Source organism: Geotrypetes seraphini, chromosome 15 (genome assembly GCF_902459505.1).
Source record: "Geotrypetes seraphini chromosome 15, aGeoSer1.1, whole genome shotgun sequence".
Lineage (NCBI taxonomy): Eukaryota > Metazoa > Chordata > Amphibia > Gymnophiona > Dermophiidae > Geotrypetes > Geotrypetes seraphini.
The window spans coordinates 71,536,877-71,549,272 of record NC_047098.1 but is presented as its reverse complement, the minus strand read 5'-3'; the positions used below and the strand labels follow the sequence as shown (position 1 = coordinate 71,549,272).

At 43.6% G+C, this 12,396-nt stretch overlaps 1 protein-coding gene across 5 annotated transcripts in view; it reads right to left on the bottom strand.

Annotated features, from left to right (window-relative positions):
• Positions 1–12,396, bottom strand: part of CUX1 (cut like homeobox 1) — a 401,081-nt gene that overhangs the window by 152,356 nt on the left and 236,329 nt on the right. For 4 of the 5 annotated variants that reach the window (XM_033921595.1, XM_033921597.1, XM_033921598.1 and 1 more), the window contains one exon: positions 5,596–5,761. The exons of the other annotated variant lie outside the window; for it this stretch is intronic. In XM_033921595.1, the coding sequence (XP_033777486.1) occupies positions 5,596–5,761 (166 nt within the window). The remainder of the gene's footprint in view (positions 1–5,595; positions 5,762–12,396) is intronic. 5 annotated transcript variants of the gene reach the window in all.

The following is a 12,396-nucleotide window of genomic DNA, read 5'->3' as shown; positions in this document are numbered from 1 at the left end:
CCAGAACTTTTTCTTCCTCTCTCTCTGACCTTTCTTTCTTTTTTTCTGTTTCTCTTCTTTCCTTCTGTTTCCCTGCCTGCCCCCTTTCTTTCTTTCTCCCTGCCGTTCCCCAAGCCACTGCCACTGCCGCTGCCATCGGGGAACAGGCCCCAAAGCCGATGCCTGCCCCCTTTCTTTCTTTCTCCCTGCCGTTCCCCAAGCCACTGCCGCTGCCGCCGGGGAACAGGACCCAAACGCCACCAATGGATAACAGGCCCCGACACCGACGCATGCTCTCCCTGCTTCAGGCCGATCAGTCTTCCTCTCCCCGACGTCAATTCTGCCGATGGAGATCAGTGCTGGGGCCGATCCTGTTCAATATGTTTGTGAGTGACATTGCTGAAGGGTTAGAAGGAAAAGTGTGCCTTTTTGCAGATGATACCAAGATTTGTAACAGAGTAGACACCGAAGAGGGAGTGGAAAATATGAAAAGGATCTGCAAAAGTTAGAGGAATGGTCTAATGCCTGGCAACTAAAATTCAATGCAAAGAAATGCAGAGTAATGCATTTGGGGATTAATAATCGGAAGGAACCGTATATGCTGGCAGGAGAGAAGCTGATATGCATGGACGGGGAGAGGGACCTTGGGGTGATAGTGTCCGACGATCTAAATGCGAAAAAATAGTGTGACAAGGCAGTGGCTGCTGCCAGAAAGATACTGTGCTGTATAAAGAGAGGCATAGTCAGTAGAAGGAAGAAGGTGTTGATGCCCCTGTTCAGGTCATTGGTAAGGTTCCACTTGGAGTATTGTATTTAGTTTTGGAGACCGTACCTGGCGAAGGACGTAAGAAGACTTGAGGCGGTCCAGAGGAGGGCGACGAAAATGATAGGAGGCTTGCGCCAGAAGACGTATGAGGAGAGACTGGAAGCCCTGAATATGTATACCCTAGAGGAAAGGAGAGACAGGGGAGATATGATTCAGACGTTCAAATACTTGAAGGGTATTAACGTAGAACAAAATCTTTTCCAGAGAAAGGAAAATGGTAAAACCAGAGGACATAATTTGAGGTTGAGGGGTGGTAGATTCAGGGACAATGTTAGGAAATTCTACTTTACGGAGAGGGTAGTGGATGCCTGGAATGCGCTCCCGAGAGAGGTGGTGGAGAGTAAAACTGTGACTGAGTTCAAAGAAGCGTGGGATGAACACAGAGGATTTAGAATCAGAAAATAAAATTAAATATTGAACTAAGGCCAGTACTGGGTAGACTTGCACAGTCTGTGTCTGTATATGGCCGTTTGGTGGAGGATGGGCTGGGGAGGGCTTCAATGGCTGGGAGGGTGTAGATGGGCTGGAGTAAGTCTTAACAGAGATTTCGGCAGTTGGAACCCAAGCACAGTACCGGGTAAAGCTTTGGATTCTTGCCCAGAAATAGCTAAGAAGAAAAAATAAAAAAATTTAAATTGAATCAGGTTGGGCAGACTGGATGGACCATTCGGGTCTTTATCTGCCGTCATCTACTATATTACTATGTTACCTGTGCTTTATCCCAGGATAAGCAGGCAGCACATTCTCAACATGTGGGTTACCTCCAAGCTAACCAGAATGGGATGGTGGGAATGTTGGCAATTTAGGAAAATAAATTTTGCAAAATTGCCTGTCCAAAACGGCCATCCCGTCTGGAAAAGGAATCCAGACAATAATGAGAGGCGAAAGTATGAACTGAGGAACAAGTGGCAGCTTTGCAGATTTCCTCAATAGAAGTAGATCTAAGGAAAGCTACTGATGCCGCCATGGCTCTGAGTTTATGGGCTGTGACCCGATCCTGTAGATGCAGTCCATCCTGAGCATAGCAGAAAAAGATGCAAGCAGCCATCCAATTGGAGATGGTACGCTTGGAAATTGGATGTCCCAATTTGTTTGGATCAAAGGAGACAAAAAGTTGAGGAGCAGATCTGTGAGTCTTAGTCCTTTGCAAGTAGAAATCTAATCTAATCTAATCTAAACCTTAGGTTTGTATACCGCATCATCTCTACATTCGTAAAGCTCGACACGGTTAACAAGAGTTAGGGTAGAAAGGAACTCCAGTGGAGGGAACAGGCAAAATGAAGAGAAAATTTAGAGGACTAGAATAACCAGAGAGGGAGGAGGAGTTACATTTTTGAGAATAACCAGGTTTTCAGATGTTTACGGAAGAGTTGGAGGGAGCTCAGATTCCTAAGAGGGGAGGTAAGGTTGTTCCAGAGCTGAGTGATTCTGAAAGGGAGGGAAGAACCTAGTTTACCAGAACTTTACTAGAATATTCAAGATGCAGAGTGGGGCCAGAGGACAGTGGGATGGAGGTGGGCAGTTGGTCCAATTTTGGGCCGAGCCAGAGAAGTTTTGTTTTAGATTCGTTCAGTTTCATCTGCACAGTGTGGGCCCAGGATTGAAGGTTCGATATACATGAAGATATGTTCGCCGAGAGGTTGGTGAGGTTCCGGTCGGTCTCGAGGAGGACAAAGATGTCGTCTGCGAAAGTGTAGAGTGTTTCAAGGGGGGAGAGATGGAGGAGTTTAAGGAAGGACATATAAATGTTGAAGAGGATAGGAGAGAGAGATGAGCCTTGCGGGACTCCACAGATCGGGTTCCAGGGGGAGGAAGAAGTGCCCTTCATGTTGGCTATGTAGGAGCGGGAGCGTAAGAACTTCAAGAACCAGTCAAGGACTGTGGAGTTTATGCCTATCTCGGTAAGTTGGTGAATTAGAATATCATGATGAACGACATCAAAAGCTGCAGAGAGGTCGAATTGAAGAAGGACGTGAAGTCTGGAAAAGGAGTCACGTGAACGGTAGAAGCCATGTGACCTAGGAGAACCATCATATGTCTTGCTGAAATTGAAGGAAAGGAAGACACATTGTGTCAGAGTTGAATGAGAGCATCCTGACATTGTTGAAGAAGGAATGCTCTGAGTTGCACAGTATCCAGTACAGCTCTGATGAATTGTAGAGTCTGAGAGGGCTGTAGTTGGGATTTTGGAAAGTTGATTTTGAATACCAAGCTTTGGAGGAACTACGTAGTCTGTTGGGTCGCTACAATAACCCCCCTGAGATGTTGAATCTTTGATGAGCCAATCATCCAGGTATGAGAAAACCTGTAGACCATGGTTTCGCAGAGCTGCTGCTACCATCACCAGGGACTTGGTGAAGACTCTGGGAGATGATGCCAGGCCGAATGGTAGCACTCTGTACTGAAAGTGATGATTTCCCACCCGAAATCTGAGGAACTTGCGAGAGGCTGGATGAATGGGAATGTGAGTATAAGGCTCTTTGAGATCCAGAGAGCATAACCAATCATTCTGATCTAGAAGGGGATACAAGGATGCCAGAGACAGCATCCAAAATTTTTCTCTGACAAGAAATTTGTTGAGTGCTCTGATATCCAAAATAGGTCACAGATTGCCCGTCTGGAAGAGTTTGCTTAGCTACCTTACCTGAGGGAGACAGTGAGGAAAGTGGTTCGTCAGGTGAGGACTTAGCAGACTTGCTCTAGGACGAGGACTTCCCAAATGAGGAAGGTTTGATCAAGGCCGAGGTCAAGGTAGAAGGTGGAAACCCGGTCAAAGACTTGACCGGATTTGGGGTCGAGACTGGGGTTGCAGTCGGGGTGAGGACCTTAGATAAAGGCCTATCCATACCTCCGAATATTTTTTCTACCTGAACTTGATGACGTCTAATGGCTCAAGATTGAAGGGTAGCGCAGCGGACAATGGTCAGGTCCTAAACACACCATTTATGTTGGTCAGTGAGGGATATAGCGCGCTAGCATCGACTACACTTCTTAAAGCCTGTGACCGGCCAGGACATAGACTGGAAAATAACCACGGCGAAATCAAAGTCCTTAGGCTGAGGCTGCGGGGTAGGCCCCACCATGACATGAATTTAAAAAAAAGATTAAATTAAAAAAATTTTTTTTTAGAAATGAAAATACGCAAAACACACAGTGACCCTAAAAGAAAAAATTACAGAAGCCGCGGTGAGAGAAGGCACGAAGTAGAACTAAGTCTAGCGCAGAGCGTTGAAAAAGGACTTCTCGGCTCTGCGAAAAACTGAGAACTGAGGAGTCGCTAAGGAGGCGCGCCCTACGTTGGGTGGAAATGCATTCACGCGGCGCGGCTAAAATTTCTAATGTTTTACAAGCATGTATGCTTGCGAGGCTGTCTGCATCAGAGCTCCGTGGATGACATAACTCAAATGTGAGTATATGCTGCCTACTTGTCCTAGGATAACAGCCGTTATCCAGGGACAGAAGGCAGAAATGCTCACATGTGGGTGACATCATCCACGGAGCCCCGGTATGGACAGCTTTAAAAGTGCATCACCACTTTAAGAACTTGAGAAAGTTCGTGCACTGCCCACTTCGGCTCCTCAGTTCAGTAAGCAAGCTAAGAAGCCAACCAGGGGAGATGGGTGGGTTGTGAGAATATCTGCCTGCTGTCCCTGGATATCCCAGGACAAGCAGGCAGCATATTCTCACATGTGGGACTCCCTAACTTAATAGGATGGGATGGAGGGAGAGTTGGCCATTAGGAAAATAAATTTTGCAATACTGCTTGGCCGAAATGACAAGTACTGTGATGTGAAGATATGAACTGAGGACTAAGTAGCAGCTTTACAGATTTCATCAATAGGAGTCGAGCGAAGGAAAGCAACTGAAGCTGCTATTGCTCTGATTGGGGTATCCCTACTGCAGGGTTTTCTAGAAGTAGGGAGATTCTGTGGATTACAGGACCGGAGGCAACATGGATTCACTAGAGGTAGGTCTTGTCAGACAAATATGATCAATTTCTTTGACTGAGTGACCAGAGAATTGGATAGAGGATTTGCGCTAGATGTGGTGTATTTAGATTTTAGCAAAGCCTTTGATAAGTGTTCCACACAGATGTCTAATAAATAAACTAAGTGCCCTTGAGATGGGTACCAAAGTGACAGGCTGGGCCAAGAACTGGTTGAATGAACACGACAGAGGGTAGTGATCAATGGAGATCGCTCTGAGGAAAGGGATGTTACCAGTGGTGTGCTTCAAGGTTCTGTTCTTTTTAACATTTTTATAAATGATATTGCTGAAGGGTTGTCAGGTAAGATTTGTCTCTTTGCGGGTGATATGAAAATCTGAACTAGAGTAGACATGCCGGATGGTGTGAATAACATGAAGAAAGACCTGGCAAAGCTTGAAGAATGGTCTAAAATTTAATGCTAAGAAATGCAAGGTAATACATTTGGGCTGCAAAAACCCGAGGGAACGGTACCGATTAGGAAGTGAAGAGCTTATGTGCACAACAGAAGAGCGGGACTTGGGTGTGATTGTATATGATGATTTTAAGGTGGCCAAACACGAATACAGGATGCAGTACTTGGAGAGACCCCCCAGGAAAGAGGGCTGCTGCGTGAGCAGACTGCTGGGCACGATGGACCACTGGACTGACCCAGCAGCAGAAATTCTTATGTTCTTATGTTCCATGGACAAAGTCACCCATGTGTGAGAATATTATGTCTGCTTATCCTCGGAGAAAAACCAATTATCCTTTACTTACTAAACTAAGGAGCATTACAATCCTAATAATGTTTCAGATTATTTACCTTGTTCTTGTTGCTGTCCTTGAGAAGGCAGGACACTCTGGCCTAGGTCACCATTCAACCAGAGCTGCATTCGGATAAATGGCTCCCGGCCTTTCTGAGTCAGCTTACTCCAAGGCTTAGGTCTAGATAGCATGTCACTAACACTTCCCTGTGATAAGCCCAATACCTTTAAAAAACAAAATTTAGATTAATACACGGGCCAAACAATTATTGTATATATTAATTACAAACTTCACTATAATAAAATATAAAAATAACAACTTTAATGTTAAACTAAGGGTCAAGGCACAACAGAGGAGTCGTGAGGCCGCCTTGGGTTTTTTTCTTCAGAATATAAGGGTCATTCCATGACAAGTAGTCTAGGGATCCCCATCTCACCATCTTGGATTTTGATGAAACTTTCGAGTGCTGACTCTTACATAACTCAAATGAACTCTAGTAAAGTTTAGAATACTTGTGAAGATATACCATGTTTCCCCGAAATAAGACTGTCTTATATTCATTTGGGGCCCAAAAACGGCACTAGGTCTTATTTTCGGGTAGGGCTTATTTTTTTCATGTACATGATCATCTTTCTCTCCTTCACCCCAATTCTTCCTCTTTGCTTTCCCCCACATGTGCAACATCTTTCCTCCCCTCTCATCCATCCCCTTGTGCCTTCCCTCTGCAGCATCGTCCTATCCCTCCCATCCCTCGTGCACCAGAGCCCTTGAGCACCTGCCGCCATGCAGCCGAACCCCTGCTGGCCCTCCATCCTTCCCTCCCAACTGATCTCCGCCAACCGTGACCATAAATACCTTCCTGCAGAGGAGCGTCGGGCCAGCAGCACTCACAGGCTGCTTTGCAGCCTTCTCGCTGGGGCCCTCTGTGTACTGATGACATCATGCTAGGGCTTATTTTCGGGGAAACACGGTAGCTCTTTGTTTTATACTATACTGTGACCATGTACAGTATCCCTGCTAAATAAGCAAAACAAATGAAATTTGGTGATCTTATACAACATTTTACAATCTATTCAATGGAACTAATATGGATTTTCATTTTTTTTTAACTGGCATACAAAAAAGCCTCAAAGTGGGTTGAAAAAATGGACGTGCTAAAAATTTTCAAAGTTTAGCCTTCTGTAATAATGAAGCTATCCCTGTAAAATTCTGTCTACTATTTTGTAACACGACTTTGTTCTCAAATAAACAATTTCAATTTATAAGCTAATCTTATTATTTTACAATTTCACTTTAAATTGTGATTTTTCAAAAAATAGTGAAGGCATTTTCAAACAGCTTTTCCAAAAAAAGAAACATCTAGAAACATATTTGAACCAGATCTATTAGAAATAGCATATTTTAAACCCCTAAAAAAGTTGATTTTGGTTTTCTATGCGAGCAAGCAGTGCCTGAAAATAAGGGTCAAATGTCATAGAAGTTTCTGTGGTAACACCATACATTAATATCCAGGATGGACCACTGGTCTGACCCAGCAGTGGCAATTCTTATGTTCTTATAGTAACTTTTCAAGTTGTACTTGATATATGTCAGTACTTTCACATTTTTTTCATGGAAAATATTTGATTGCTTTGGTCCATGGTGGCATTGCTACTACCAGTTAAAGAAATCTGAACTGGCAACCTCATCACCCTAGAGGTCATGTCTGACAGCCATGCAATATCAGCTATGGTGGGATCCCTTGATTTAGGTTCCCAAGCCTGCAGTCTTGGTTTCTTCGTTGAGGTTCCAAAGCCTTGAGCGGGTATCTGTCTAGTTCCCAAGCAAATGATAGATGGGCAGCTTAACCTAGGTTTCCAAGCCTAAAGTGGGTTCTATTGGTTCTCAAGCTGAGTTTTGCCTTTATTTCTTCATTGTATTTTATTGAATTTACGAGCCACCTTTGCCAAAATAGCTTCTAAAAACTGATATTGTCACCCAGATGATGTAACCAATGGAGAAAAGAGCACGAAGATGAAATATTGTTTCAGCACCCAATAAAAGTCTTGCCTTTTAGGCCAGGTAAATGAATTAGTAGTAGATGCATAAACAGATGGTTGGAGTAAAGGGCCATTACTCAGACTGGCAATGGGTCACGAGCGGAGTTCCGCAGGGGTCGGTGCTGGGACCGCTCCTGTTCAATATATACATTAACGACCTGGAGGCGGGAACAAAATGTAAGGTCATTAAATTTACGGATGACACCAAACTATACAGCAGGGTTAAAACCACGGCAGACTGCGAAGATCTCCAAAAGGAACTGACGACACTGGAAGAGTGGGCCAAAAAGTGGCAAATGAGCTTCAACATAGGGAAATGCAAGGTCATGCATATAGGGAAAAAGAACCTGATGTTCACTTACAAAATGGGGAGATCACTGCTAGGGGTAAGTAACCTTGAAAGAGACCTGGGAGTGATGGTAGACACAACATTGAAGGCGTCGGCACAGTGCGCCACAGCCTCAAGGAAAGCAAACAAAATGTTGGGTATCATTAAAAAGGGTATCACAACCAGGACGAAGGAAGTCATCCTGCCACTGTATCGTGGAATGGTGCGCCCGCATCTGGAATACTGTGTCCAGTACTGGTCGCCGTACCTCAAGAAGGACATGGCAGTACTTGAGGGAGTCCAGAGAAGAGCAACTAAGCTGATAAAGGGTATGGAAAATCTCTCATATACTGACAGACTAAAAAAGTTGGGGCTGTTCTCCCTGGAGAAGCGGAGACTTAGAGGAGACATGATAGAAACCTTCAAAATCCTGAAGGGCATAGAAAAAGTAGACAGGGACAGATTTTTCAAATTATGGGGAACCACAAGTACAAGGGGGAACTCGGAGAAATTGAAAGGGGACAGGTTTAGAACAAACGCTAGGAAGTTCTTTTTCACCCAGAGGGTGGTGGATACATGGAACGCACTTCCGGAGGCTGTGGTAGGCAGGAGTACGTTACAGGGCTTCAAAGAAGGTTTGGATAGGTTCCTAGAGGACAAAGGGATTGAGGGGTACAGATAGGAGTAGAGGTAGGTTATAGAAATAGTCAGGGACCACTGCTCAGGCAATAGGCCTGATGGGCCGCCGCGGGAGCGGAACGCTGGGCAAGATGGACCTCTGGTCTGTCTCAGCGGAGGCAACTTCTTATGTTCTTAATACTTCAACAATGTTGCCAATCCACCATTTGTTATTGTAAATACAAGCAGTATAATAACCAGGGAGAAGTTGTGATATTCTCAAGTCTGGCAATGTAATGTCCTTATTGGAAGTTCTGGCCACAAAGTAGGAAGTATCATTTGACACTTTGCTCAAATGAACTGTGTTTAAGTGGCATAAATTGATGATGTTCTCTAGTTGCCATCTTTCTTCTTGAAATTTCTTGTTTTCAGTGATTTTTTTTCTTTGCAAACAAATATGTATTTAATTCATAAAAACATAAGAATAGCCTTACTGGGTCAGACCAATGGTCCAGTAGTCCATTCTCATGGTGGCCAATCCAGGTCATTAGTACCTACCAAAATCCAAGGAGTAGCAATATTCCATGCTACCGATTCAGGGAAAGCAGTGGCTTCCCTCATGTCTTTCTCAATACCAGACTATGGACTTTTCCTCCAGGAACTTGTCCAACCCTTTCTTAAAACCAGCTACGCTATCCACTCTTACCATATCCTCTGGCAACACATTTCAGAGCTTAAATATTCTCTGAGTGAATTTTTTTTCCTCTTATTGGTTTTAAAAGTATTTCCCTGTAACCTCAAGTGTCTCCTATTCTTTGTAATTTCTGATGGAGTTAGAAAGATTCTTGGGCACATAGGGAGAGGAATGGCCAGTAGGAAAAAGGAGGTATTAATGACCCTATATAAGACTCTGAGAAGACCTTATTTAGAATATTGTGTATAATTCTGGAGATCGCACTTTCAAAAAGATGCAAATAGGATAGAGTCGGTTCAGAGGAAGGTTACTAAGATGGTCTGTGTCTACATCATAAGGCATACGGGGACAGACTAAAAGATCTCAATAAGCATACTTTGGAGAAAAGGTGGGAGAGAGATGTTTAAATACCTATGTGGAATAAATACACATAAGGCAAATCTCTTTCAATTGAAAGGAAACCCTAGAGGCCATAGGATGAAGTTAAGAGGTGATAGGCTCAGGTGTTATCTAAGGAAATACTTTTTCACAGAAAGTGTGGAAGATGCGTGGAATAATCTCCCAATAGAGGTGGCAGAGACAAAGACTGGCATTCCAGGTGTCCACCACCCTTTAGGTTAAGAAGAACTTCCTAGCATTGGTTTTGAATCTGTCCCCTCTTAATTTTACCGAATGCCCTCTCGTTCTTGTATTTATTGAAAGTTTGAAGAATCTGTCCCTCTCCACTTTCTCTATGCCCTCCATGATCTTGTAAGTCTCTATCATGTCCCCTCTAAGTCTCCGCTTCTCTAGGGAAAAGAGCCCCAGTTTCTCTAATCTTTCAGCATATGAAAGGTTTTCCATACCTTTTATCAATCGTGTCGTTCTTTTCTGAACCCTCTTGAGTATCGCCACATCCTTCTTTAGGTACGGTAACCAATAATGGACACAGTACTCCAGATGGGGGCGCACCATCGCCCGATACGACGACAGGATAACTTCTTTCGTTCTGGTTGTAATACCTTTCTTGATAGTACCTAGCATTTTATTTGCCTTTTTAGTGGCTGCTGCGCACTGTACCAACGGCTTCATTGTCTTGTCCACTATTACCCCCAAGTCCTTTTCTTGGGTACTTTCACCCATTACCAGCCCTCCCATCGTACAGCTGTGCTTTGGGTTTCTGTTTCCTAAATGCAAGATTTTATATTTCTCTACATTAAACTTCATCTGCCATCTCATCGCCCACTCTCCCAGCTTGTTCAGGTACCTTTGGTAATCTTTGCAGTCCTCTTTAGTCCTAACTCCACTAAATAGTTTAGTGTCGTCTGCGAAATTTATTACATCGCACTTCGTCTCTGTTTCTAGATCATTTATAAATACATTGAACAGCAGCGGTCCGAGTACCGACCCCTGTGGAACACCACTCGTGACCATCCTCCAGCCCGAGTAGTGGCCCTTCACTCCCACCCTTTGCTTTCTACCCGCCAACCAATTTTTGATCCATCTATGTACGTCTCCTTCTACCCCATGGTTCTTCAGTTTCTGTAGTAGGCGTTCATGGGGTACCTTGTCAAAGGCTTTTTGGAAATCTAAGTATACAATGTCTATGGGGTCCCCTTTGTCCATCCATTTGTTTATTCCTTCGAGTTAGTTAGGCAGATCTTCCCTTGCAGAAGCCATGTTGGCTTGTTTTCATCAGTTTATTTCTTTCTAGATGCTCATCAATGTTGTCTTTTATCAGCGCTTCCGCCATCTTCCCCAGCACCGAAGTCAAACTCACCGGTCTGTAGTTCCCCAGGTCACCTCTCAATCCTTTTTTAAAGATGGACGTAACATTAGCTATCTTCCAATCCTCCGGGATCATACCTGTTTTCAGGGATAGATTATAAATCTGCTGTAGTAGTTCCACTATTTCCTCCTTTAGTTCATGGATTTAGTCAAGGGAAATCTTGCCATACAAATCTACTACATTTCTTTGAAGGGTGAATAAACATGTGGATAAAGGGGAAAGGAAAGGAACTTGTATATTACTTTTTTGAGGTTAAACATTCAAAAAGGTTTACATATATTACATTACATTACATTAGGGATTTCTATTCCGCCATTACCTTGCAGTTCAAGGCGGATTACAAAAGAATTATCAAGGATGTATACAACAAGAACTTATCCAAAAAAAAAAGTTTGGTCATTTTCAAAGAGAGTAAGAAATGAGTATGGTTATTTGGGGTAGTTGGCTTTAGTGAGAGGTGGTGATTGAAACTTGCGGTTTTATTTCTTTTTTCAGGGCTTTCTTGAAGAGTATGGTCTTTATTTCTTTTCTAAAAGTCTTGTAGTCGAGGGATGCCGTCAGTAGATTGGCGATTTGGTTGTCTAGTTTGGCTGCTTGAGTGGCCAGGAGGCCATCATATAGTTTTCTCCGTTTGACCTCCTTAATTGGGGGATATGAGAAAGGGGTGTGAGTTTTCCTATGTCTGGTTGAGGTGTTATGGATGAGGCAGTTATTCAGGTAGATTGGACTGTCTCCGTATAAAGTCTTAAATAATAGACAGTAGACTTTAAATTGTATTCTTGCTGGCTTTGGAAGCCAATGTGATTTGAGATATGCTTCTGTAATGTGGTCATGTTTCTTCAATGAGTAGATGAGTCTTAGTGCTGTGTTTTGGATAGTTTGTAGTTGTTTTCTTATAGTTGCAGGGCAACGGAGATAGAGGATGTTACAGTAGTCAAAAAGGCCTAGTATTAGGGACTGAACTATGAACATAAGAACATAAGACGGTGCCTCCGCTGGGACAGATCAGAGGTCCATCTTGCCCAGCGGTCCGCTCCCGCGGCGGCCCATCAGGCCTATCGTCTGAACAGTGGTCCCAGACTAATTTTGTAACTTACCTCTAATCCTCTATCCTATTCTTATAACCTACCTCTACTCCTATCTGTACCCCTCAATCCCTTTGTCCTCTAGGTACCTATCCAAACCTTCTTTGAAGCCCTGTAACGTGCTCCTGCTTATCACATCCTCTGGTAGCGCGTTCCATGTATCCACCACCCTCTGGGTGAAAAAGAACTTCCTGGCGTTTGTTCTAAACCTTTCCCCTTTCAATTTCTCCGAGTGCCCCCATGTACTTGTAGTTCCCCATAATTTGAAAAATCTGTCCCTATCTACTTTTTCTACACCCTTCATGATCTTGAAGGTTTCTATCATGT